At 38.9% G+C, this 26,834-nt stretch overlaps 3 protein-coding genes across 7 annotated transcripts; 1 reads left to right on the top strand and 2 right to left on the bottom strand.

The window, feature by feature from the left end:
• Nucleotides 1–1,362: 1,362 nt before the first annotated feature.
• ccar1 (cell division cycle and apoptosis regulator 1) lies at nt 1,363–16,886 on the bottom strand. Of its 4 annotated transcripts, none has more exons than XM_057342281.1 (26): nt 16,840–16,886; nt 14,346–14,500; nt 13,873–14,045; nt 13,227–13,364; nt 12,634–12,666; nt 12,296–12,492; nt 11,974–12,100; nt 11,732–11,845; nt 9,921–10,113; nt 9,702–9,843; nt 9,458–9,613; nt 9,065–9,290; nt 8,836–8,949; nt 8,232–8,398; nt 7,361–7,571; nt 6,275–6,358; nt 6,010–6,198; nt 5,737–5,928; nt 4,335–4,553; nt 3,847–3,982; nt 3,679–3,767; nt 3,435–3,581; nt 3,182–3,305; nt 2,893–3,078; nt 2,578–2,783; nt 1,363–2,483 (listed from the first exon to the last, which is right to left on the bottom strand). In XM_057342281.1, exons 1-26 carry the CDS (start codon nt 16,860–16,862, stop codon nt 2,427–2,429), a joined length of 3,798 nt encoding a protein of 1,265 aa, XP_057198264.1. In that variant the 5' UTR covers nt 16,863–16,886; the 3' UTR covers nt 1,363–2,426. The 4 variants fall into 4 exon arrangements, with proteins under 4 accessions (XP_057198264.1, XP_057198265.1, XP_057198266.1 ...); XM_057342282.1 differs by lacking the exon at nt 16,840–16,886 and adding an exon at nt 15,525–15,634; XM_057342283.1 differs by lacking the exon at nt 16,840–16,886 and adding an exon at nt 15,384–15,508.
• A 914-nt stretch (nt 16,887–17,800) lies between these two features.
• On the bottom strand, nt 17,801–21,349 carry zgc:110319 (uncharacterized protein LOC796111 homolog). Its single transcript, XM_057342767.1, has 8 exons — nt 20,837–21,349; nt 20,084–20,178; nt 19,767–19,902; nt 19,581–19,647; nt 19,396–19,507; nt 19,192–19,255; nt 18,644–18,818; nt 17,801–18,535 (listed from the first exon to the last, which is right to left on the bottom strand). The coding sequence occupies exons 1-8, from the start codon at nt 20,902–20,904 to the stop codon at nt 18,467–18,469; spliced, it is 786 nt and encodes a 261-aa protein (XP_057198750.1). The 5' UTR covers nt 20,905–21,349; the 3' UTR covers nt 17,801–18,466.
• Nucleotides 21,350–21,355: 6 nt separating this feature from the next.
• On the top strand, nt 21,356–26,321 carry si:dkey-228d14.5 (uncharacterized protein LOC796266 homolog). 2 transcript variants are annotated; one of them, XM_057342766.1, is made up of 8 exons: nt 21,356–22,436; nt 22,597–22,673; nt 23,683–23,730; nt 23,818–23,889; nt 23,974–24,041; nt 24,398–24,528; nt 25,006–25,183; nt 25,584–26,321. In XM_057342766.1, the coding sequence occupies exons 2-8, from the start codon at nt 22,609–22,611 to the stop codon at nt 25,769–25,771; spliced, it is 750 nt and encodes a 249-aa protein (XP_057198749.1). In that variant the 5' UTR covers nt 21,356–22,436; nt 22,597–22,608; the 3' UTR covers nt 25,772–26,321. The 2 variants fall into 2 exon arrangements, with proteins under 2 accessions (XP_057198749.1, XP_057198747.1); XM_057342764.1 differs by having other exon boundaries at nt 21,356–22,673.
• The last annotated feature ends 513 nt before the right edge of the window (nt 26,322–26,834 follow it).

Below are 26,834 nucleotides of genomic sequence, written 5' to 3'. Positions count from 1 at the left end.
GATTGTTCGTGGTGCTGAAGTGTTACCCTGCCCTCCGAAGCAAAGAGAGGACGATTGTCCCATGGCTCTCTGGTGTATGAGCGTTACCCAAACTGCAGGGTGAAAGTGGGGGCACAAAGACCCTCTGTCTGAGAGGAGTGGACTTACCTGCACCGGCTCTGATTTCACAACACTGCCATCAAACGTGTCATAGCTGAGCTGTACAGTGACATTGTGCCATAAACAAGAGGCTTTTCAATGTCACTGTGATCATGGGCCAGGTGTTGTCATATACACACAGTTATACACGATACAATTTTCAGTGAAATGTAGGTCTGGTCATATGTACTTTAGACTGTGCTCTAAAATCTCAAAATATACTTAAAAAATATAGCAAAGTATGTTTAGTAAGAAAAAAGTTTTAAAAGTTACAAATCTCAACGAATAGTAACAGAGTAGCCTATATGTGAGGTCCAAAATATAAAGAATGAAATAACGAAAGTGATAATCTGGATCAAAATGTTTAGGATTGGGAAATCCAATCTTTTACTATACAGGATCAGGTAATCCTTTTTACATTTGTGACGGTTTTTCAAAGCAAAACTAGATGGATCATCCTGATCCAAATACACACCTATTTCAGATTACCAAATCTGGATTACTAGTGCTCTACGGAGGCCCAAAAGGGACAAAAGTTTCATTGCTCTTGCGTTCACCCAAATTTTGCGACCTGCAAAATACTTTTTACTGGTTTATCACTGATGGTTGCACCAATGTACTTTACAAACAGTGCTAAACAAAACACTTTTAAATTGGTACCAAAATCACGTTTCTTCTTTACTGTTGACTACTGAAAAGCTTAATTTCTTATGTCTAATAGCTTAGACCTAATGTGTAATTATTATTACAGATAAGCTAATTAAGAGCCAAATAAAATGTTTGTGTTTATTACATGATGCATAGTTTTATGATAGTTTTTTGTACCTGAAATCCACCCTTCTAATGATGCTGACTTTTGGGCACAAACATTTTACATTTGATCTAAACCAAATTCACAGTCCTTTTTTTATTTGAAAAACCTTTTTTTAAGATTTGATCTAATCCGACATCTGAAATTCAATCAGATTATTTATCGCAGGAGTTTGACCAGGGGTTTAATCACTAATAATAATAAAAAATGAGATCAATTATAACAGCAGCAATAAAAGTCCCACTTGTCTATTAAAGAGTTGTTTGCCTTTTTGATAGGAGAATCACTTTCCCCATTAAAAAGTACCTAATTCTTCCAGCAAAAGAAAATGTTGCCATCTACTGGGGAAAAACTGCATTACAAAGTTGTCCACACTTAAATACAAAACAGAAAAGCAGAATTAAACTCTGTGAAACTTTTAAAATGAACCACTTTTATTTTTTCCTTGACCAGGACAACCATGAAGTACATCAAGATTAGAAAAATAATAAGCACTTGGTTGCTTTGGGCTCATTTTGACTAAATTTGGCTCTTTTCCCTCAGCAGAACCTCCCTTCCCCACTATAATCACATAATCATTCTCCTCCTCAGTGAGCTAACAAAAAGAAACAAAAATAAGTCAACCATGAGAATTCATTGCCTTTAAAAAAATCCAGAAAAAACATACTGCACTCAATCCACACGATTCTGAAAGTCTACAATCACTCGGATATTCTGTGAAGTACACAGGACATGACCCCATACAATCTGTGCATCATTGACAGGGTTACTGGCCTGGCGTTGTTTGCAATGACCAGAACATGTCCACATTCACGCTATACTAGATTACACAAGAATCAAAGAACAAAACATTAACAGTCCACCGGGAAATAAAACGTAACGCGTTTTCAAGAGCAATAATCTGGAATCAAACTGGTATGCATGCACTGATTCAGATGCATGCGTACAGGTGACACGGCTGCAAAACAAAGCATATCTAACAAAACACCTTTATTCAATGTTTGTATTTTTAACAATAGAACGGATCAGTAAACATGTAAATTCGTATAAACTCACCAACTGCTTTTATCTAAACTCAATTCAGCTTTAACATAAATAACACATTTATTGCTTAATAAACTCTGCTAATAAGAACTCGCACGTACTGGCACAAGTCATGTATCATTTCAACAAGAATATGTGAAATCCAGCGACGTTTGTAAAACATACGCCTAACCAAATGACTTTTTCACATCTTTTAAAGAAACATTAAACAAGCGTTTGTAAAGTGTTTACTGATACTCTGCCCAAATGTAGTTTTATTTTGAATTACAGAGTAATGAGGAGGAGATATGAGTTTACAGTTACCCCCAGTGTCATTAAAACTTTATACATAGAAACAAAAAAGAAAATCTAAATAAATGTATCTTAAGAATCGTTTTTGTTTCAAGCTTATTTACATATTGGGGGTAGATGTTGATCAGCTGGACAGGGACGGTTATTCGTCTGAGCCATTCGCTTGAGTTTTCCTGTTACCATCTTTTGAGCGATCAACCTGCATCAAGTACAGAAGAGAGAGTTCAACACACAATTCATATGAAAGACTGTACATCTCTAGCTCAATTTACAACAAATGACAAAGTTTATACATTTGTTAGGACACTTTGGATCTCCTTCATGACGCTGTCGAGGTTGGAGACTGTGCTGTGAAGCTGTTGTTCATAGCTGCCTTTCTGCTGGTCTGAGGACTGCAGGCTGTTCTCGGTCTCTTTGAGATTGCTCTTCACTTCCTCCAGCTCTCTGCGAAGACTGTGGTTAGCTGCTTCCAGCTCTGCCATACTCTTTGAATTCTCTTCTACAAAACAAAACGAACAGATGAGATTGGCTTTAGTTTTGAAGTCTTAAATTATGTGTTCCAAGCATTATGAAACCACAGATCAAAGCAAGACGAATGAGACCAATACCCATTTTAATGTCCTGCTGCATGAGTTTCTGCTCGATTTCCTCTCTGCTCTTCTCACTCTTCTCCAGTTTCTGCATCATGCTACCCACATCCACCATGGCTCCGTTATAGACGATCAGGCTACCTGATTCGCTGACGCCTTCTGATTTTTGCTTGCTCTTCTGGTTGGACAGCAAGGTTTTGTTACCTGCAGGTACACACACACACGGCTTTAGTCTACTCCCGGGTGATGGAGTCATATTCTTGTGTTACAAATAACCCTCTTCGTTTCAGCTATCATCTTTACACACCTAAAAGGTTGTCTATGTGAGCGTTAGAGGTCAACGTCGGGCTGGGTTCATCTTTCGGTCGGTCTGTTAGCTTGCGATAATAGCAGGACTCTTTGACCATGGGTTTGTTTAACAATTTCTTCACCTGAAAAAAAGAGCCTGTCATGTTATTGACAAGCTTGACAGATTTTACGACCTATTTGTAAACTCTCTACGGAAAGAACTCATTAAAACTCCTCAAACCATCTCAACACTAGAGAGCAAAGAGAAGCACCTGAGCTCGTGAGAGATGCAAGCCCAGCGTGTACATGATCTCCTCCAAGTCCTTCTCCAGCAGGTAGCCACAGTGACTCTGATCGAAGTACACGAATGCCATCAGGAGGTCCTTGTTAAATGTCACCATCTGCTTTTTCTTCTCATCCTACAGACAGATGAGATGATTACATCATCAATCCAACCTCTTCTTAGTTCACCAACTACTTAAAACTGCTTGTGCAGGAAATGGAGGTCAAACTCACTTTATCTTTCGATGGTCGGTCTTTAGGTTTTCGGTCATCTCTGCGGTCGTCTCTTCTGTCTCTCCCATTAGAGTCTTCATCGTCTTTATCTGTGGAGCACAACAGATCATGTCAGTCAAAGAAATGTAACCATCGTCACATCCGCATGTAATTTAGTGTGATCTCTACCATCATCGTCATAGTCATCTGCATCTTCTGCCTCCATGGGGTCATATTCATCAGCATTGTTGTTGCTGCTCCCATCTTCATTTTCATCTTCATCTTTTGATTCTTCTCTCTTAATACCTCTTTCCTTCTCCTCGTCCTACACTCAGGAGACACACATTGATGTTGATGCCTCATCTCCATGTTTAAATAAATGCTCAAGTGTCAAAATAAGTATATGCTGGACAGTCATTGGTTAGTCATAGATTTTTTTAAATCTTAATAATTCTTAACAATTGCTTTAAACTGAAACAATTTAAACAATATTATAAATACATTTACAGCTGAAGGGTCCGATTCATGTTGTTTGCAGTGCGCTGCTCCAATTGATTGCATAAATAAAAGCTCAAGCTACAAAACAGGATTCTTATAGACAATAGTGATGCTACTTTGACGTTTACCAAAGCACATGTGTGCAATTCATAGACAATCTTAATGTATCATTCCCCCACCTTCCTCCTGTCATCTTCATCCCTCATTCTCTTAGAGACCGGCTCTCCGTTTTCTTCATCCTTCTCCTTCTTTAGGTCCCTTTTTTCTGCGTCTTTTCTAGCTTTGTCTTTCTTGTCTCTTCTCTCATCTTTGTGTGGAAGAGAAGCGAGTGTTTTGTAGATCCTGAAGCCGAAGTCTCGCTGAAGCATTTCATTGAACAGTTCAGCAAACAAAGAAACCTAAACAGACATACAGAGGTTTAGTGCAGTGAATTTGTTCTAGATCATATATACATCTACCATCTTAGATGAAGAATGACCCTGTCAGAATGCATTCTTGGATTGACTTATCTTGTAAAGATATGCTATGCCAAAAGTAAGAGGAAGAATATATTTTTGGTCCACCCAATATAAAAAGGGGAGGATTTAGGAAACCTGTTTCAATCCATTTTGTCACAATTTTTGGATTTCGAATTTGTGTCTTTTTTGCCCTTTATAGACCACTTCGCAAGATGTAAACATTGGTCCTGCAGCACTTCCGGTTTCATTTTTATTGATTTTATATTCATTTTTAAATAATCTTAAATATATTTAATTAAAGAGTACATAACATGAGATCATGAAAATTACATTTCATGCAGTGTGTAATGTTGCCTTGTTTGCAAGTAAGCAGTCTGCCAGGTTTTAAATCCGAAGGTGAATGAATAACAAAGTTATTGGCTTGGAAAAAAGGGAGTCGACTCTGAATCACGCAAACGAGTCGTCCCTAGTCTGATTCGCGAACCGCCGCGGATTTACGTCACTACATATAGTGCCCGCCTACGTTTTGCTAGGACTGCCAGCGAAAATGTCACTCTTCTCCCCCAAAACACTGTAGCTCGTGAGCCTCATTCGCGGTAGTCCAATCACAGCAGACTAGACCATCTGACCAATCACATCAGACTAGGCTAGCGGAAAGGAGGGGATTAGACAGATGAATCGCGTAACGAATCATTTGAGAGTCAGTCAAGAAGTAAGGTAAGAATAACTGCTGATTATTACGAAATAATCGTGATTTTACACCTTCTATGTACATAAACTTGTTGTTGGACACTCCATAAACCAAAGTTGGACCTTAAAAATCCCTAGTTATGTACTCTTTAACATTTTGTTTCGTTTATAAATGTTGTGTTGGCTGTATTTTTTCAAACGTTTGTGAAGTGTTAAAAAACTGAAACAGGAATTTCTTCTGTACCAGCGTTGTTTGCGTCATCCAAAGTGTGCATTATTAGAAAATATACTAAAGAGATGACAGGATGTCAAGTATGTGGTAAAAGAGAGGGAAACGCAAACTCGAGTTGCCCAAAAAAAGGCACAATATATGGGCAACATGAACTTCCCGTTTAAATATTTCCCTATTCTCAATGTCAGCCGTGCTCCTCACCTCAAAGGAATGTTCTTTATTGTCCTCCAGTCTGTAATCCAGCAGCACACTCAACGACATGATACTGCAGTCAAATTTGCCGTTCTTGGCAGCAAAATTAGGGTGGACGAGAATGGTCGGCTCATCCGGTAGAACATATCGTCTCTCCCTGCGCTGACGTTCTTGCTCTTCCTGCCGCTTTCGCTCCTCCTCCTGAAAACACATCACGTTTGCATTTGATTGATCAGTAAGAAGTTCCATTGGAAAACCATCCTCTGATCAGTTCTGTCTCACCTCTCTGTCATCCTCCACTCTGCAGACTTCGTCCTCCTCTACGCTAGGAGGTTCAGGTTTCTCTGGCTCCTTGGACTCCTCAACCTGCTCCTCCACCTTCAGCTGTTTGGTAAGCCGAGCGATCAACTGGGACTTCAGTCCTTTAGAGCTCAGCGTGCGGCTCTCCAGCTCTTTCCTCAAATCATTCACCTGCGTGTCAACGTGTCACTTTAGGGTTCACACTTGTGAGCTTTATTCAAGCGCTCGCAATCATACTACACCTTACCTTCATGGATTTGGGATCTAGCTTAGACCAGTGAGTCGGCGTAGTGACCTCCTTCAAATCGTCTTCGTCTTTATCCTCCTCCTCCTGTGCATGTGACGTGAGACAGGAAAAAAGAAAGGGACAAATGTGTTAAAACAGCCACTCTCAGACCCCACGTGAGTTTTCTGAAACAAAAGTTGATCCGTGCAAGAAGCAAAGGTCACAAGTGTGTCTCATTGTCTCCTCCTACTGAGCTCTCGACTGGGTAAAAAAAACTGCTAGGATACACGGAAGCTCTCTAGTTCTCAGAAACAGATCCCACTCAACAGCCAATCAATGCCAGTTCTGTGGAATACAAAAAGATAATCAATGACAGTGGGTTCAAGAGATGGACTTGGGGGCAGGTGCACTCAAGAGATGACACCCTACGTCTACATCTTGCGAGTATATTGCTTTTCTCCATACATTCTTTTTAGCTTGGCATCTTAAACAGCTAGTCAGAACTGTCCTCGCATAAACCAACATCATGACATCCAAATCTAGACACAATCCAATCGAAGAGTAGTGTAAATAAAAATAATTAAAAAAAAGACCGACGAGAGACAACTGGGAGAGTATTCGGCAGATACTGAATTAACAGGTAAAACATTCTAAAAAACACACACAAACACATTATAAACACAACTCACAACTGGCCCTCCAGATTCCAGCATTGATTTTGTAAATGTCATTGGTTTCATGCATGAATTGAGTTTAGAATTTTGAAATCAGATGGGGAATTAAGCAGGAATTTGTGTCAACCGTTAGATTGGCATGTCAATGGCGGCCGCAGCTGGAAGCTGTTTTACCAGTTGAAGCAGGTGTCATAAAAGTAGGACCTAAGCTCTTCCAGCTGTGTGTGAGACTGCGTGACAGAGGGAGAGCAGGAGGAAATGGGGTGGAGGATCGGGGATGAGACAGGAATGAGGAAAGGGATGGGACAAGTGGGTTTTGTATGATGCCTGTGATACTTGTCTGATTCTTTCTGTGTCTTTCTGAGTGTTTTGTTTGTCTATTCCTGTGCCTGTGAGAAGCGGAAATGAGAAGAGAGGGATTAGCGTTCAGTGCCTGTTCTCCATCAGCCTCCTTCCGTTCGGCCAGGAGTTTCTCTGCCAGCTGCTCCTTGAGTCCGCGGGACAGGCCCTCCCACTCTGAGCGGGTAGGAAGACAATGCCAAACATCCGGGAGAAATAAAACCACTGTCTCCACATGTGCGGGGACTGTCCGCCCTTTGTGAGTCTCCTCAGGGCGGTGATAGCGTATCTCTGCAAAACGATACCTGTCGCAAAGGAAGAAGCGCGTTGGAAAGAAACATTCTGTGAGACATCACACAAATTCACACACACACTTCCCCCAAACGAGCCCCCTGCGCCCCCGTTCTTGGTAATGCGACCCCCCGAAAGTTTCTCGGGATGAGCGGCAGCCACGTACCGGGGAGGTCGACAGACAATGTAAACCAAAAAAACGACGAAGGCCCCTCCCGCTTGCATCAGGCCCCTCCCAAACACACCCACAGTGAATCTGAACCGGTTGCTTGCGTACAAACCCCGGGGGGGTGAGAGAAGGACAGATTGAGACACAGTGAAAGCAAGTTAAATATGTAAGATATTTAACACAAGGCAAAGGTCATAGAGAACAGAAAGTAACGATGGCGGTCGACTCCTCCGGTTCTGGTCTCGGAGCAAAAGAATCAATGCATTCACCACATAGATAAAGAGGCAGGACTGCCACAGACATCAGCGTAAACATTGCAAAACAAAATCAACACAAAATAAATCAAACACAAAAGCATTGAACATGTCAGGAGGTACACTGTAAAACCATGCAGAGCTTTGGTGTTGCCCCTCAGGCCTTATTGTGTGACACTAAGGCCTAATATTAAAAGATGCACACATGGAGATTACAGGAGATGCATTCTGACCAAACGAAATGTACTTACCACTGAGTGCACAAACTCAGATCAATGCCTGTTAGAGACCTACAACATCGTATGGCTGTCTTTATAAGGACCGAGGGATCGTTTTCTGGGTCAGCCCCGTCCAAAGAAGGAGACCAGTGACCCCCGATGGCCATGGCCTCGTCTTTGCCCCTCATCCCCACCAGGAACTGAAAACATAAGAGTTGAAAGAAGAACACAGGTTACTTTTGAAGAACACGTGACCACAAAGGCCGAAGTTGGCAGTGACTGCGGGAGAGACATCAGAGAAGCTTATTCCAAAAACTATCCAGGTCAAATACAGGGTGGACAAACATCTTTCGGTGTCCAGGGGTACAAGTCAATTTTATCCAAAATGACCAAATCATGAAATAAAACACGCATATTGGTATCACTGTACAGTCAGATCACAAATGTGGGTTGCAAAAACCCCATTCAAAACTGATAAAAGCATAGAGATGGTCTTAATACTACTGGCGTTTTACTTGCAAAGACCCTGGTGCTTTAATGTTGTCCATCCCTGTACATCACAGTTTAACGAGTGCAACAATGCTCGTTAATAAAAGCTTATTTTGACTAGTTTTTCATGTTGTTGAGAGAGGTGTACCTTGATGAGGCGGGCAGGGTGCTGGAAGGAGTCTCTCAGATCTGATGGATCTTCTGCCAATGCACAGGACTTATGATACAACTCATCTAAAGTGGGGTTGGCAAGTAGCATCACCTACAACAGGCATCAACATTCACAGTCACACATGGAGAATTAAACGACTGTTTGGAAACATTTTCCTGAATAGTAGTAGTTGAGATTTCCACCCATGTAAAAACATAGGTGATACCTTTGCGCTATATGTGTGATTGGCGTCAGGTGGATCCAGCACGGCCGTGTTCTTCACCAGAGAGTCCACCTCTTTATGCATGATGTGGAAGTTACAGTAGTTTCCAAAGGTGAAAGGTCGTGTTACGGGGAAGGCATCCACCCAGGTAAACACAGCGTCAAAGAAGTCACTGGGAATGTAGAGGCTCTGATACCTCTGGCGAAGCTCCATCACATCACAGTTATAACTGCCAAGAATAGATTTATTTTAAAAAAAACTCATTGTGGCATGAGCAAAAAGTGGAGGAGCTTTCCATGCATCTAATATATATCATTAATAAATACCGATTTAGAGAAAAATAACTAAAAAGAAAATTTTGCAGCTGAACGTTTGTCTCGATTTTTTTAAACGTACCCATCGAGGGAGAACTTTGAGAACTGCACGGTATATCTTGGTACGACTCTGCGTGGCCGTCTTGGAGAACGTTCTCTGCGAGGAGATCTGTCTCTAGAACGTTTCCGTGTGGGTGAACGTTCTCTTGACCTTCTTCGTTCTCTTTCTCTCTCCCGACTACACAAACACAGCCAAAAAGTATTACGCAACATTAATGCAACGACACTTTTCTTCAACACAACCGCAGCATCTTACAGTACACTACCTGCGGTCATCCTTCCTCAGGATGAGCTCTGGTCGGTCACTTCGACTGGGGAAGCGAGGAGAGGGGTCCACGCGCCTCACCTGCTGGGGCTGAGGTATCATGCGCACTGGGGGCTGGAGTAAACCTCCTGAGAACACAGACTCTACATAGAGAAAAACATAGATCATCAGATTTTCTAGATCTATCACTCTGTGAAGGACCGTGGAGGGGTTGATGTACCTTTAGGAGGTGGCTGGGGCAGCAGGGGTTGTGGTGGGTTGTGCAGCAGTGGTGTCAGAGAGGCTGCGGAGAGCTGGGCTTGTAGAAGCGATGGAGGAGGTCCCTGGCCCGGGACGCTGAACGTGGTGGGCGGGGGTAGAGACTGCAGCATTGTGGGACCTGGTTTCATCATGTTTGGGCCTGGGGGTTGACTCTGAAATACAGAAGAGATGGAGCGCATGAGATGGGTGTGCAATCATGAACAAACCTCTAAAACAAAAGAGAACTTCTTGATATCACAATAAGCTTGTGCTTGAAGCCTAAAGTATGCTTCAATATTTAAGTTTTTACATGTATGCGAGGGTCAGTGTACAGTGCGTGTGACGCAGATTTCGTCGCATGTGCGTACTGTACAAGCAGATCGCACATGCACATTTAATTGTTTTGCAGTATTAAGTTTATCCACCAGGTGACACACTTGATTTTGTCATTTTTAACATGGCAAGGCCTGCTTAAATGCTCCTTTCGGACCCCTGTAGGCAAGGAGAGGTAATGCAATTTGTCGCAATGTGCATGTGTTGAATGCCTGTCTGCGTTCAATATGAAGTATACTTTGCAAGGCTGTGCGTTTGGCTGTGCAAAAGTAACTATACTTAAGGCTTTAGACTAGGGCTGGGCAATACAGATAAAAATGTATGTCTATATTTTTCAGTCATATAATATTATATTGTTAAACAACTACTGTTTAAGACATTTAACGTAACTTAATTTAATTATATACATATACAGCCGCAGAAAAAAATAAGTGACCATTCCAACAGTCCAGTGTCTGTTGAATTTAAAGAAAAATCAAACCTCAGGAGTGACAAAGTCATTCAACAGCAATGTGAAAGACTGACAGCATGACAAGACACATGAAAACTGTGATTAAAATGGAGATTATCACATAAAAAGTACTTCTAAAACTTTTCCTAAATACATGTAGAAATATGACCGTTGTAGTGCTTAAAAGTGAATCTGAACTTGTTTTCTTTGTAGTATTTCAGGTCTGAAAACATACAGAGCATCCTTTCTGTTATTTTAACCTGTTTCTACAGTTTTCATTTTCTGCAAATAAATGCAAATAGAAATTTTTATTTAAAATTTGGGAGAAATATTGTAAGCAGTTCACAGAATGAAACAAAAACGATAATTTTACCTAAACACATACCTATAAATAGTAAATTTAGAAAAACAATTTTGAAATGGTCTCTGGTTTGTGCTGTGGCATTAAAGCGGTAAGGAAACCTTACAATTCACTGTTATTAATATTGACTACTGAAATTTTGCCATTGCGATGACCCCTATTCAGAGTCAAGCATTCAAAATCAGCACCAAAACTGTTTATCATTTATAAAAAAAAAAAAATGTGTAGGAAAAGCACCTGAAATGCCACTGAACACGCACTGTATAGACTGTTTCAGTGAAAAGAACACAAACAAACGCTGTGTCCCAAATTTAACTTCTGGTAGACCTTTTAATTTAATACAGTTAATATACAATTAAATATTCATATAAATTAACATGAATGTAAATTAAATATAAATTAAATTGTTATATCATAACCAAACACAGACTGGAAGTTAACTGCAGGCCAGACGCGTGCGTCCAATGAAACAGTCTATACACAACTACACTATCCTCCCAAGACATTCAACACACAAGCTGTGGGCTGTAATACTTGAAAGGGTTAAAAAAAAGTGAAAAAGGAGAATGGAGAAGCAGGTCAAGTAGAAGATCAAGAGAAGGAAAAGAGAGGTTTTGGGGCGTGGGGGTCAAGAGGCATGAGTTACATTTTGTCTTGAATCCACCGAATGGTGTGTGTCAGAGAAGCGTGGCATTCCTGCTTCCGAGTAAAAGCTGGACAGCTGTTGGGAAACCTGAGGTAAGGGCTGGGGCAGCTGGTGCTACATGGAGATTAAGAACACAGGAATCAACAGATGTTACATGACACACGGTGGAAGTAGATCGATATCACACTGTATCTGCTAGATCGGATGCTGTGGATTTATTTGGAGCATGTGGATCTGCTCACCGTTTGGTTGGACAGCTGAGGTAAGGTCTGGATGCGCTGGGCGTTCCATTTGAAAGGCATGTTGGGATTGTAGACGGCCTCCACCAGAACGCGATCGCCCACTTGTGGTGTTTTTCCCTTAACGGCACTACAAACACGTAAGTATTTCATAAATCACACCACGGCAAAGACGAGCCCAAACTAAGCACAAACGTAACACTGTGGCTATGTGCTACTATTAAACATTGCAACGTTTATTTGGGTATCGAACAAAACTGGTGGGAATATGGGGTGGGCTTATCTGTTTGACCATCTAATGTGATGTAAATTGACTAGAACAAACCTGAGCTGGAAGAAGACATCTTCATCTACAAAGCCAAAGGTATCATGCAGCTTGCTAACAACCCCTGTGAAAACACGCTGCTTTTGGGGTTGGGTCTGCTGCTGGTGGCTGGAGCGAGGCGTCGGGTAGGACACAGTGATCTGTGCCGTCTGCTGCGGGTTCGACAGGCTCAGGCTGGTGGGCAAGGCAACAGGGGGCTGCAAAAGACAACACAAATGGGCACATCTCAAATTGTCATAAGTTCTCTTGCTTGTTTTTGTACATCTATGCAACAGAACAAATTCAGCCCTTTGAGATACAAATATGATGCAAACTCAAAATTTGCAAATGGAGTGTACCTGTGAAAGCAGGGCTTGTTGAGGTTGTGGAAGCTGTTATAAGGAAAGAAAAAACAAATGTCAGATTACATGCATAAACGTTCTTCAGTGGAACCAATCAGCTTTTCCAAATCATATTAAAACAAAGACTTGTTGTAAAAAGCTGACTGGCTAGTCAAAAACAAAATTAATTTGAGTTCACCAATAAAAGTGAACATATTTACAATGACAGAGTGAGTTTGCAAGAGAGATCTGCATATTCAGCTAAAAATTGCAGACAAGAAGAGGTTTTGGCCGTTTAAAGCAGTGTGATTCATATATCATGCACTGCAGTGCTTTTGAGTTATCGCCATGCTCTTTCACTTCCTATGTCATGGTTGTAATCCCAGTATGGGCGCACTACCATTTCACATGGCGGCAGAGTACAGGAGTCACTACTAAAATTGTGACACAGTGAGAACTGTAGCTATGATTTGGTCTCAAGCTTTGACCTCAACATTTTAATTTGGAACTAAAAAAAGACATATCGTCATTGTGTTTTGTATAGTACAGATCTGACACTATTCTGATCATTTAGAAGTAGGGTAAACATTGTGAAACGCAAGGAGGTGTACCTGATGAGGGATGTTGTAAAGGGTCTGTTGAGGGGGAGGCTGCGGCGGGGGGGCTTGGGGTGGCGGCTGCTGTTGTTGCTGCTGCTGCTGCTGCTGCTGCTGCTGCTGATACTGCTGCAGGGCTGAATTGATCTGAGACTAAAATAAAACAGCGGTGTCTCAAAGCTGTTCACTGTGGGGGGTAGATTACTCAACCACTAGTAACACACAGCAGGACCATTCCAATAAAGAAACAACGTAAAAACAACAATGATACACAATGTGATAAACAGCACAAGAACAGGTTAGCTCAGGGTAAACACCACATTCACACTAACACACAGTGAAACAAAACGCTCTCATTCTTGAAATTCGGCAGATACATTTAACCAAATTGTTCTACGTGAATTGCTATGTTTGGAATGGTAAACTAGCTTGCTACTTATTGAAAAATGTGCAGTACACGCAGTAGCATTTGTTAAGTAAAACAGCAACATTGCTTCAAGTTGTTCAAACCGTGACACTACATTGTTGTCGTACATTGTGTCCAAAAATCAGCTTTTTAGTCATAAAGGCAAGATGAAGAGTCACAAACAGCAGTATGAAAATACATCAGCTTTATTATGGTGTTAGATCTCCACCCGACCCTACAGAGACGGGCTCTCACCTGTTGTAATGCAGCAGCTGCAGCTGCAGCGGCCTGCTGCTGGAGAGCTGCAGTCTGCTGCGAGAGCTGGTAGTTAGCGGCAGACTGTGTGTTGAGGGAGGCTGCGGCTAATGCTGACTGCTGAGAGTACATAGGGGACGCACCCAAGAGGGACGGCTGCTGTACCCCTAGAGCTATGAGTGAACACCATAGAGTCAAGATACTGTATTGCTACAAACCACGGATGAACTGCATCAAACTCGAACATATCAAAAAAATCAATGTAAACAAAACAAAAACATCTTGAAGCACAACTTTCACAATTAGAAATGGATGCTTAACACTCAGAGCGAGTTTTATTGACTGAGTGTGCACGTGCCTGTGCCTACAGGAGCTCCAAGACTTGTGACAACATATAATATATAAACACAAGAAATAGATAAATGCCATCAAAACACTGACCATCAAATTGAGTGTTTGAGAGTTTGACTTACAGTGTAAACTGTTCAGGTCAATGGACTGCCCTGTGTGGCCGGGCTGTGATACCGCAGTTGCAAACTGAGCCGCCCATGGAGGGTTCTTCTGCCCTCCGAACTGGGCCATGGAGAGCTGCTCACACCTTCTGCTGTACCGGGCGACAAATGATTTCCTGTGGGAATGATACTATACTTACTACTGCTGACTATACAGTTCATTACTCCAGCTCAACATCACTACTGTGAACTTAAAGGGACAGTTCACCTAAAATATCTTTTACTCCCCCTCATGTCATTCCAAACCTGAATGACTTTCGTTTTTCTGCAGAATACAAAAGAAGATATTTTAAAGGATGTTGATAACCAAACATTGTCTTACTTCCATTGTATGGATATAAAACCACTAAAACATTTCTCAAATGATCTTTTTTTGGTGTGTCCCGCCATAGAGTCATAGACAGTTTTGTACAACATGAGGGTGGATAAATTTACAATTTTTATTTTGGGCCATCCCTTTACACTAAGAGCTGCAAACCTAGCAAATTTACTATAATGAGCATTTTGGTTATTATGAGATTCCCGAAATACATGCTGTCTAGGTAGGCAGCTTACTAGGTTTTGAAACACAGCCAGTGCCATCTGTCAGCCTCAGCACACTATGCAAACTCACCCTGCTTAAAAACACAACCCAAGCTCAGATCCACAGCAAATCAGACTTAATATTATTTACACTATATGTTTTTGAAGACCGAATTGATACATTTTACGCATTTAACCAGCACTAGAGAGTTAGCTTATTAGCACACTAACGTATTCTCAATGCTGTAAGCTAACCGGCTAACTCAGCAACATAACAACACAAATTACCATTTCAACCCTGTGTTAGTTCTCCAAACGAACGTATGAACCACAAAAAATGCAGTAACTTAAATTATAAGCGATTCTTTATGGCTGGTTAGCAGTGGTACTGACTGGAGAGTTTGTTTTTCCTGCAATGCTGTCTAAATTCAGGCCCACGCATTAGCACACTGTCTAGTGTTCAGTCTGTGCACTTACTGCTTTCATTTACACATCAGAAGTAGACAGAATCTGCACAGCACGACTCACAGAACCGAGTGCATGACAAATCATGAATAATAAAAGAAACCGTCACGCTATATGTGCACATGCAATGTAGCTGTTGTTGTCGTTGCTTACCCTCCGTCGACTCATTCACCGGTAGACAGACTGAGGTTTACGTACCGCGCATGCGCATATAGGTTAAAGTACAGCACTGATTCAACCTGCAATATTGATCCAGGATCAGATAAGATGAGTGAAGACTTAACATTGCACAGAACCAAGCGCAACGTTGTAAAAACGATTTCATGTTACATGATTTCACAATTAATTTGACGTTAGACATCAAAACCAGAAATATTTCTTAACATTCACAACACGAAACACCCATAATTTGACTTGCAAATAGCTTTACAAACGAGATCAGACTGTTTAAGCACAGTGCTTTTGACAGGTTTTCACACTCCTTTTTCCCCCATAATGCTGTGGTGCAGGGGTGTAGCACAGAATCTCGGGCCCTGTGCAAAGGTAATGTGTGGGTCCCCTCCGCGCTATACAGCAAATATATATAATTAAATTGTTATATTTATTTATAATACAGCACTGAATCTTATTTCTGTATGAATTGTGATATACTTAAATATTAATAGGTCACCTCAGTCTCCCATTAAACATGAAGTGAGAGTTGAATTATTTTTTATTCGAATTGCGTTTCATTAATAGAGACACTGTGCCGTGTAGTCCAAAACATTACACATTTAACGTTAACTAATGAACAGTACAAAAATAATGTATTTTATGTTACCCACAGTAACGTGTGTAGTGTAAGAATAGGCTAGTACTGCATAAATGGTAGTAATAATGCCACTTCATGATTGTAACTGAGACTGCCAATTAATAATTTCTTAAAAAGTTTAATGCCAAGTCGAGAGTGTGCTCCCCTCTTATTAAAAATAAAAAGGCCTAAATATACTAGCACATCTTTTTATTACTTACATATTATTGACCTTTTCAGATTTGGCAGGTTATTATTTAATATATTGAATATGTGAGAAGAACTGCCTCAACGTCGTACCTATCCAAAGTTTACCTCAATACGCAGATAAAACAAAAAGCGCGAGACGTTTGTCCCTTCATGCGCTCCGTAGTGTGCATTGTTTTCTAGTGATTATTTTAAAGTTAGCAGCCTGCCCTGTATATTCAATTCCAACTATTTTTTGGGTTGTCTGCTGAATATAATTCTCACAGTCAACTGCCTAATTTTTGTGAAGGCTAAGAACAGCGAATTTGGTGTTCATTTAGACCACCGAGCTCGGTTTCAATCATTTAAGCAGGCTTCCAAAAATACTGCCACCGCACTTAAACATTTCCGACACAAATACTAAAAACAAACTACCCAAATACTATTTTATCGGATCAAGCATTAGCTGTAAAGTGAATGTACTTCATCTACCTGTCGATGAAACTATCCATCATCGGCTGTGAGCGGAGTCAGTGAACACTTGACTGTGAGCGGGAAATGGAAAACACGGAGCGGAATTAACGGATCTCTAGCGGGGTGATAACAGAATGCTTTCAGCTGGGATTTGAGTCCATTCCACTTCACTACCGTGCAGTTCGCTGTTGCATGCGTGCTGTGCTCGTGTGAGGCATTTACACAGACGTCTGCCGAAGCTTCTCAAAATTAGCGGAGAACATAGAAGTTGCACAGACGCGCAGTATAAGCGCACAATTGTAAAATAATAATAATTTCAGGAAATTCAAGGCCCCTCACATACCAAAGCCCTATGTACTCCGTCACCGTTTCCCCCCACTTGCGACGCCCCTCCTGTGGTGCACTGCAAAATTCAAACGTATTTTATTTTTCCACACAAATAGAACTAATAATTCTATTTGAAAAAGTAGTCACTAAAATTATTATTTTTTATAACTGTAGATTTCCTCTTTTACACTAAGCCAACTATTGTCCTTAGCCCTGTGAATTTAAATCAGTTCACTCCTCTGCTGTCTATTACTGTTATTTAAATACAGATGTTAACAATTTGAAATGGCATAGCAGGTGCCAGTCTTGAATCCACTCTCAAGATCTGGCATGACCTGAAAATGTCTGTTCACCAGTGGTCTTATCTAATTTGAGGTGCAATAAGAAGAATGGGCAAAATTCCACAATCTACATATTGCATATGGTACAGCTAAAATCAAGTGAACTTTTACCAGTAATTGCTGACAAAGGTATACAGCAGAACTTCACCCAAATGTAAAAGCTCTATATATTTTTAAAGAAAAATGTAAATCTCTCATTCAGTAGAAATGTTCTTAAATTACAGACTGAACAACAAACATGTTGACCTTTTGTGTTATTTTTTACAGTGCGTTATTTTGAATGTAAGAAAGAAATAAAATACCTCTAAAACAAAGGTTTTGAACACCTTGGATTTTAATACATAACATTATCCCGGAACAACTATATGGTCTTACATAGCTGTTAATTTTATTATAGGTCCTCCAAAGCTGCTGACTGGCAGATGTAGTCACTAACAATGAACAATGAATACTAACAAATCTTCCACCACAAATTTCCAAGCAAGCCTCTGAGCATGGTGAAAGATCAGCTCTAAACACAGCATTTTCAAGTTTAATAATGTTTTAGAATCATTGCAATTATTGACACCATAAATATATTCTCACTTAATGATGGTATGTCTGTGAAATTGCAATATACAATGAATATTTATATTACAAGCATAACCATTTACATTTGAAGATTTTCTCAATGACAAGCTAAATAAAACCAGTTAAAAACCACAAATCCTTATCACACAGTAAGTGCTGGACTACGAGTGATTTGTGATGGTAGTCTAGAAAGTGCAGTGCTCTGTTATTCTCTATCTTGGTGCAATCACAATATTCAACCAAGATAACGAAAACACAAAAACTTTTGAAGACTTTGCACTTGCTTAAATATTAAATCAAATTTTAGATTTAGAATCTAAATTTGTAACACATTTAGGGTGAAATCCCACTATAAAACACATTAACATTAAGTTGAAATATGGGGGACAGAATAGGTCGTCATATTACTAGTCTTGCAGTTTCTTCTCCAGTTCACCAAACACTTTAGAGTTGATCTCATCCACTTCATCCTCTACCTTATTAAACAGGGGTATAAAACTGTCAAAGACTGATGTGATCAGCCACAAATATGAAAAATTCTCATGTAGACACAAAAATCTGGATTTTAAGTCTATATATCTCACCTGTTCTACATTGTCGACCTCAGGTATATAAAACTGTAGCATGTTCTGGATGCCATTTTTTAGGGTAACCGTGGAGCTTGGGCAGCCTGTGCAGGAGCCAACTAACTTTAGCTTTACAGTGCCATCCTCAAAGCCCTTGAATATGACATCACCACCATCCTCCTGTACTGTAGGTCTTAAAGAAAGCAGAGATCGCATTGGTCAACTTATATATATATATATATATATATATATATATATATGTGTGTATATGAAGAGTTTGGTTCCAAAATGAGATAACTCTGTTGAATCTTTTTTCAGAAATCATGTTTTTTATTGTGCATTCCAATTAATATAAATCAAACTGCAGTATATGTGTGTGTGTATATGTATACTGTATGTGTATGTGTATATGTATATCACTGATAAGATGCTGATCCAGAAACACATCTTACTTGGCAAAATCATGGTGACAGTAAACAATCAGTGCCTCTTTGACAAACAAGCTGTTGGTATTTATTTCACTTCAAGATAAAAAAGTTTCTTTATGAAATCTTTAAGTTTCATACCTGATTCGTGTGTCTAAAAGTTCTTTGATCATAGAGACAATGTCATCATCATCCTCTGTGACAGCTGAAAATAAAATAAAGAGAGGAATAAAATACTGAAAATCTGGAAAATGATAATTGAAAAATATGAAATGCTAGTTCTATAAATCCTGTATACAACCACAATACAACCAAACCATCTTTTACTGATAAAGTTTCACTCACAGCACTCAGCATGTGTTGCTCCAGTTGTGATGGGCTCACCACTCTCAACAAATTTAGTGATGACCTCAACGGCATGCCGTTTAATCTCTGTCCATTCAACGTCATCATCTGTCTTTGATAATCAACAAGTTTACAAAGTTAAATTCAGTACAAACAAACATTCAAATCTAATAATCAAACGCTACCTTAGTCAGAGTGATAAAATCTGGGCCATAAAAAACACTTTTTATGCCTTCGATTTGGAAAAGATCCCTGTTGGATATAATAATACACAGCATCACTGCGGCAGATTTAATGATAAATTGAAATCCCTTTCTGCAGAAGTATAATATATAATGTAAGATTGGCAACAAAGCTAAAACGGTATTTACCTGGCTAAAGGGGAATTTTCAGCTGAGTCTGAAGTGGGGAAATCCTTAGTTCCTGCCCCCAGGACAGGCTTACCAGGAAGAAACTTTAAACTTCTAGGATTCGGGGTGTCTTGAGTTAAAATTGAAAGCTTTCGCACTGCAATAAAAATGACCAATTTGTCACAAGTAGGACCACAGATTCATAAATAAATATAATAAATAATACCTAGTATAGCAGTTTTGAAAATATATTCTATTTAGGATCCCGAACATTTATTCAACATGGTTGATCTGTTATGGACTAAAGAGGACATCAGGTAAAAAATAAAATGCCTCACCTGAAAATGCTTTGCTTTCATACTGTTGAGACTTTATTCTATGGGTCTGGGCAGCCCAGAGTGAATAACACTGACTTCTTTCATTTACTGTCAATCTATGGAAAAAAATACGTTATAGCTGCTTCATTTTCTTCACACAGACACTGGACACACTATGAAAAAAAGATAGCTTCCACCTAAATACCATTAATACTAGTGTTTTATTACTAATGTAAAACCATAATGCATTTAAGCATAATGCTATTTTTTTAAATGATGAAGGTAATATATAGTTACGCAGTTCAATTAATATGAGTTTTTGGCTATTATTTTATCATAGTAATTTGAGTCAAACGTTCGCCTACAGTGCAGAATCCTTATGAAAATAAAACATACATTTATTAATGAAAAATTGCATGCCAGTGAGAAAATAAAAGAGATTGACGCCCTTTTCATGTGTTGAGCTGAAATGGGGTAGGCCGACTGAAGATCATTTTCCCAGAGTGCTTCGAACAAGCCATACAGGTTATTAACATAGATTTATAGATAACATAGGAATCGCTGCATGTCACGGTAACGTTAACTAATTTGGAGAGGTAGAGATCTGGTCGATGTGTCCATTCAGACCCACAAAAACGAGTAACTCATTTAGACCAAATTGTCGAAGGTTTAATGAATAAAACACAAAGCGCAAACGTCAGGTAACAATATATTATCAATTAATACATATATACTTTTATTATTGTAAATGAGATCTGAAATGTCTCTTCCAACCTAAACTGTCCTGCTGATGAGTGAAACCGTAGATAGCGCATTAGACTCCATCTTACAGGCGCCGCCATTTCGATTGTTTTGAAATTTAGGACCCCGAAGCGGCCAACAACTCTCCTGTTCAAAAATCAAGTGACCTATAGAGGGTATCCACGTGTCGTCACGTGAACGCGCCTGCTTGAGTGGTAAAACACTGGGCAAAATGATACAATAGCTGTGTCCCAATTCGGGGGATACAACCTTCTTAGGTTGCGGACTTAAAAACGAGGACTTGTTTTTCAAAGCACGCAGCCTCAAAAGTCCAAGAACGGAACTGAAATGAGACGGTCTAGCCTCGCAGAGGATTTCCTAATTGCGTCACCTGCTGCTCGTGTTGCGTGGTGACAGCAGCAGGACACAGCAGAGACGTTTATGACTTTTTTTTAACAAATACGGAGCCAGAAAAATGATATTTTATTTTAGAGAATATGACACGTTTATGTAGATTAAAACAGCCCAACCTTTGAATCGGGACAGCCTTACCAGCTTATAGTCGCGCTGCTGTGACTCAATCGGTCTTAAAATGCAGCCTTCAAAGAACGCGGCCCCCGAATTGGGACACAGTCCAATATCAGTAAACGCAATTCCGCGCAACATTTGAGTGTCAAATAATTGCGTGTTTTAGTCCCGGTTTTTGTTCCTCCTATTGAATGCAGCCATTTTGCCTTAGTTTTACCACTCAAGGGAGCGTGTACCGGCGTGTTCACGCGGGAAAGTGACGTCAATGCATACCCTCTATACATCTTATAACATAGAAAAATGTTTTGTATCTTCTTAGTTTCTCCTCAAACTGTTAGTTTCTGGTAATCCTGTTAGTTTCTCCTGAAACTAATAGGTCCACCCTTTGGTTTATAGTTTAGTGCGGTTTAATTGTGTTCACCTGTTCACCCGACAATTAGATGTAAAAAAAAAAACGATATTAGTTTGCTTAATTTGGAGGAGAGGATTGATTTAAATCAGCATAAAAACGGATTAAAATGAGCATATATATTTTTTAATAAATCCTGTTTTTGGAAAACGACATCTTGAACTGTAGACGATGCTGTGAGATAAAGGGCTTTGACTTTTAAACAAGCTCCAACCAGAGGCAAATGTGGGCAGTGTTCATGTATTTATCTGCTTTTGGTCTGCCCTTCATATGGTCTGGTCCCAGTGATCCCTGAGGATTTTTAGTTAGCCTATATGTGAATATATTTTCTGTTTAAATCTTGTGAATCAATTAGTCCTACACCGTCTTAAGTGCTTAACAATGCTTCATTTTATTATATGCAACATATACAATAACTGAGTGAATGTTTATGTAAACTTACATATTTCTCCTAACATCCCTCTAGGCTAACATGCTTTTAGAAATGACGACTGTGAGTAAGTCATTAAGTAAACACTGGGAAGAGGCTAAGTTGACCCAACCCAAGTTGCCTTGTAGCTGTGATATTTTCGTCTTAAAGAAAAGGTGACTGCCATTAGGGAGTGGCTGGATGGAGAAGCCTGTCTCAAATCTTCCTTTGCGTTTTTCATTAAGAATGTAGCACATCTGGTCGTGACTCGTGGGGACAGTAAACCGGTAAAGTCAAGTTGTGTACAGAGAGAATTAATTTAGGTGTCCAGAGGAAAATAAAAGGATGCAAAAGATGTTGTTGTGAGGCTGAATGATTAAACGTTCAAGACCTCTGGGACGGATCACTTCTGAGCTTAACATCATCATTTTTTTGATCCTCAATCAGTTATCTAGAAGCATGGGTGTTTGGGTTATCTTACCCATTGTTCTGTGTGCCATCTCATTCATCGGATGCTGGACAGTGTGAGTTTAAGATTCTTTGCCATTCTTCTTATTTTCATTTCACGTACATGTTGTCGTGTTGTCACAGTCAGTTAGATCTCTTAACAGAATTTCTATTACAAGTGTTTTTGATAGTTTGCTACTCATACATATGTAAAAGTTAGACTTTATATCTTCCACATGCTGTTACATTGATGGATGATAGATAAATCATTATGTTTTAAAAAAATCTTAAAACATTAAGGCCAGCTTCAAAGACTTCATTGATATCTAGATTATGATAGTAGCCTATAATGACACGTAAATGATTGTTGTATAACCAGCTTAACAACTTTGCAAGCCGATTGAGTACTGGTGTCATAAATGTCTAGGCACCTTATACTTTTCTGAAGTCGGGATCAGAAAAGCTCAAAGACTGCAACGGACTGATCTTACTTGCTCTCTATAAATCAAGAATGTCTGACCAACAGAAGTTCAATAGCAATAGCAAACTTCTCAATGACACTCATACCGTTGCTACTTTTGTCTCGCTATAGGCTGTTGCTCCATTACTATTATATTTCTACAAGTATAATATTTTGACATTGTTTGACATACAGTCAGCAATTTCTATGAATCTGACGCATACACTATGAAAGGTTCCGGTTTACTTATTAAACAGACCAACTCATCTCTACGTGAAGTGAAAATGGAACTACCAAACAATGTCAAGCTTCTGCCACAGCACAGGGGCCTGGCTCTGGTTTTGTAATTTTTTTACTGATGAACATACAATATAAACATGACTTTGTCTTTTATGGTAGAGAATGGCTTAGCAAACAGGTTTAAGTGTTAATTTGTTTGTTCATTTTAGTAAATGGTTCTTACATTAACATTTAGTCATTTAGCAGGCGCTTTTATCCAAAGCGACTTATGAGGTAAACTATGGAAGCAATTGGAACAACATATATTATATAGAAAGAGTAGAAATGAGATAGAAGTCAGATTATGTCTATTATTATATTATATATTCTTATGTCTTTCTCCACAGATATGGAATAGCATTAAGTCTTAACCATGTCTGCTCACTTAGTAACTGGTAAAGTGATAATCTCAACCACCATTCTCTAATTATAATATATTTCTAATGTTTTATAACATTGTGAGGTTTCTAACATCTTCACAGGGAATACAGAAACTCGTGTTTAATAAATGAAACGGGCACGTGCTGCACTCTGCAACACATTCCCACCATAAGGTTTGTTTTCAAATTAACCTCGAAATAAAAAAATGTTTATTCGCATCATAATACACATGATTTCCATTTGTGTTTATTTTGCAGCTCAACTGGGACAAACCTTCCAGAAAACTCCCTTTTCTCTGCAACAATCAATGCTGGTTCTTTTTTGTGTGGGTATATTACTTTTATATTTATATACACGGAGGAAAGTTTAGACATGTCACAGAATTATTTTCTTTTGTAAATTATGAATTAAATGGGACATTGGTTTAAAACCATAAGGTTTGATATATAAGAACATTTTGTTCATTACATAATACTGGCACCATTATTTTAGTTGTCATGAAATGTTCTAAAATGTAATAATGAAGAATGATTAGATGACTGTTAGTGCATATACAGAACGTTGGTGTTCATTTAAAACAACGATAGTGAATCATAAATGTGAAGTCAGACTGAACTGTCTGGAGATAGTTCATAATAATAATAAAAATCTTTGTAATATGCATTTTCTTTGTCCTCACAGTCCTGGTTTTCTGCATTTTTCATCACGCACACATTCTGGACAGGAGCAGTATTAATTGTCTCCTCAGTAAGATCGCTATGGTTTCAGGCTGTGTGTCCGCTGCTGGTGCTTTTGTGGCTGGGAACTGTAATGTAAGCACTTTCAAATATTTTATTTTTATTAATTTTATTTGCCGCTTTAATACTTAAATGTTTTAACACAGACGAGTCCTTAAAAAGCGCAATAGAGTTCTTGGCATTAACAGGACAATCAAATATAATATTTTGTTCCTTGGCAATGGTCTCATTCTGAACATAAAGGAACGGAGCTAAGTTCTTTACATCGTGTCACAGGAGAAGTATGACACAACATTTCATGTCATGTTTATCATAGGTGTGGTCACAAAATAAACTTTGTACAGGTTGGAGGCTGTTTCCTGTACACGTACTGTATGAGAATATGATGAATGTGGATGATTTAAAAATGTGAAATTTTAAAATAGACTTTTCATTATTAGTTTACATACATTTTTATGACAAAGCATTCTAAATGTATTACTACATAGTTATTACAAGATTTCTTTTACAGTAAATATGAGAAAAGATTTTGTCCTTTGTGTTTTGTTGTAGCAAGCAGAGCTTTCGTTGTTGCATTATCTGGGTGCTGCCCTGAGCTTTGTGTGTGTGTGTCTGTACTTCACCATCCTGACCTCCCTCACTAGCAAATGTATGCTGACCGGGTATGAGCAGGTCCTCTACCCGCTACGCATTGTCTCTTCAACAATACAGATTTCTGCCACCATCCTCTGTATCCTTTTATGTTCAAATATGTTGCAATAATATGCATACATCTTTTTTCTAGTCATCGCCTTGAAAATATAAGTTTCTATCAAACAGTTTGTTATTCACATATTCTCTTACTTAGCCTACATTATGTGTTGTTTTTTCTTTACATTGTGGGATTCTTTTTAGAAAACAAAAAGGTTTTATCTACGTCAAATGGAATGCAAAAACTTTGAAGCTTGTTATCTCAAAACTGCTCAGAACGCAGATAGAACCTTATAATTACAAGGCAACGTATAGTGTTTGCTGTACATAAAGACAGCTAGAGTAAAATACATCTGAAGTTATGCATTGTTGTACATTTTTATCAAATAATAATTGAAAAATAACCAAACAATTGCTTTTTTCTTGACAACTTGTATCAGACTGCATCCTCTTCGTGCAGGTGGATTACTTTTACAAACACATCTCTGCTGTATTTGAATGGCTTCTCAGTGTCAATCTGGAGCTGTATGAACTCAGCTATGCTGTGGAGTTTTACTTTTTCTCATCATCAATGCTTTCAGTACTTTTAGCAAAGAAAGAAGAGGAGAAACCTTTGATTTTGTCTTGATGTCTAAATCAGTTTTCAGTTTTTCTGTTATAGATTCATAAACTTGTACCATACCTATGCTATTGGGAGGGGGCACCAGACACTTTGCTAAATGGCACTTTGAGGTTATCGTTTGCAGAATACTACATCGTTTTACATCTCTGACATTTTTAAGGACATTAATGCAATATTTGATATAGCAATATATTATCTAGACAGATTTCCTTTGAGCTACAGCAAGTTTTCATCCGACTGTATGTCTTACCATATATTTGGTCAGTGCATTCTGTTTCAAAGGTTGTTCAGTGTTTGCTTCACATTTTTATTCTAATTGTGAAATTCCTTGATAATGTTGAATCAATTGCTGGCAGGAAATGTGTATTTATCAGTGAAGAAAGTTTCATAAGATCCATATAGGAAAAGATAAAAGAAACAATCATGTACAGGTTTATCGTAAATTTTTTTGCATGATCCCAGTTTTATATCAGGACTTTAGTTTAGATACTCATACATTATAAAGTGAATTCATATGAACTGCATTTTGTGGCATTGGTTATTTGTGGGTTAAGTGTGATAAGTGAAGAAAAATGCGTGACCTCGCATGAACAATAAATAGCACTTTACAAACATTGCAAGCAACAAATATAATCTTTTTAGACAAATGTGATGTTTTGTGTTTGTATGAACATTATTTAAATTTTTACAGATATATGTATATCATATACATTTGTTTGTCTGGGATTTTTGCTCTTCAAAGCTTTATTTTAATTTATAAAATGATTAAACAAATACAATACAATCCTTTGAAATGTTTACCTTCAATTATATTTTCATCATGCTGAAATTTAAGCCTGTTTTTATATTTGAAATTGCGTGGCTTAATTTTGTCATGCTACTTAATTTTGGCTACAGTGGAAATGTTGCTTTTGCTGTCAAATACTTTACCAGAAAGACTTGGTATTCCAGTGGTTTCCCAACAAAGCCGACAGGACCTTTTAGCACACTTAGGTGGTGTGGTTCACGCAACGCTAACATACTTCTGGTGCTATTGAAACACCTGTTCTTTAATTCTGTCACACCCACT

Source organism: Triplophysa rosa, linkage group LG9, assembly GCF_024868665.1.
Source record: "Triplophysa rosa linkage group LG9, Trosa_1v2, whole genome shotgun sequence".
NCBI classification, from domain to species: Eukaryota; Metazoa; Chordata; class Actinopteri; order Cypriniformes; family Nemacheilidae; genus Triplophysa; species Triplophysa rosa.
The sequence above is the reverse complement of the archived record's forward strand: the minus strand, read 5'-3'. Positions and strand labels throughout refer to the sequence as shown.

Bases quoted from the DNA above. Each gene is read 5' to 3' on its own strand.
- ccar1 (XM_057342280.1), bottom strand. From the start codon at position 14,618: ATGAGGGGGAGTAAAAGATATTTTAG. The intron at 6,359-7,360 runs GCACTGAACGCT...TCACATGCACAG, and splicing joins AGGAGGCTGATGGAGAACAG to GAGGAGGAGGATAAAGACGA. The intron at 3,306-3,434 runs GTGCTTCTCTTT...TCTTTTTTTCAG, and splicing joins TGCATCTCTCACGAGCTCAG to GTGAAGAAATTGTTAAACAA.
- si:dkey-228d14.5 (XM_057342764.1), top strand. From the start codon at position 22,522: ATGATTAAACGTTCAAGACCTCTGGGACGGATCACTTCTGAGCTTAAC. The intron at 23,731-23,817 runs GTAAAGTGATAA...ACATCTTCACAG, and splicing joins GTCTGCTCACTTAGTAACTG to GGAATACAGAAACTCGTGTT. The intron at 25,184-25,583 runs GTATCCTTTTAT...AACTTGTATCAG, and splicing joins GATTTCTGCCACCATCCTCT to ACTGCATCCTCTTCGTGCAG.
- zgc:110319 (XM_057342767.1), bottom strand. From the start codon at position 20,904: ATGGCGGCGCCTGTAAGATGGAGTCTAATGCGCTATCTACGGTTTCAC. The intron at 19,903-20,083 runs GTGAGGCATTTT...TTTTTATTGCAG, and splicing joins TGAAAGCAAAGCATTTTCAG to TGCGAAAGCTTTCAATTTTA. The intron at 19,256-19,395 runs GTGAGTGAAACT...TTTTATTTTCAG, and splicing joins AGCAACACATGCTGAGTGCT to CTGTCACAGAGGATGATGAT.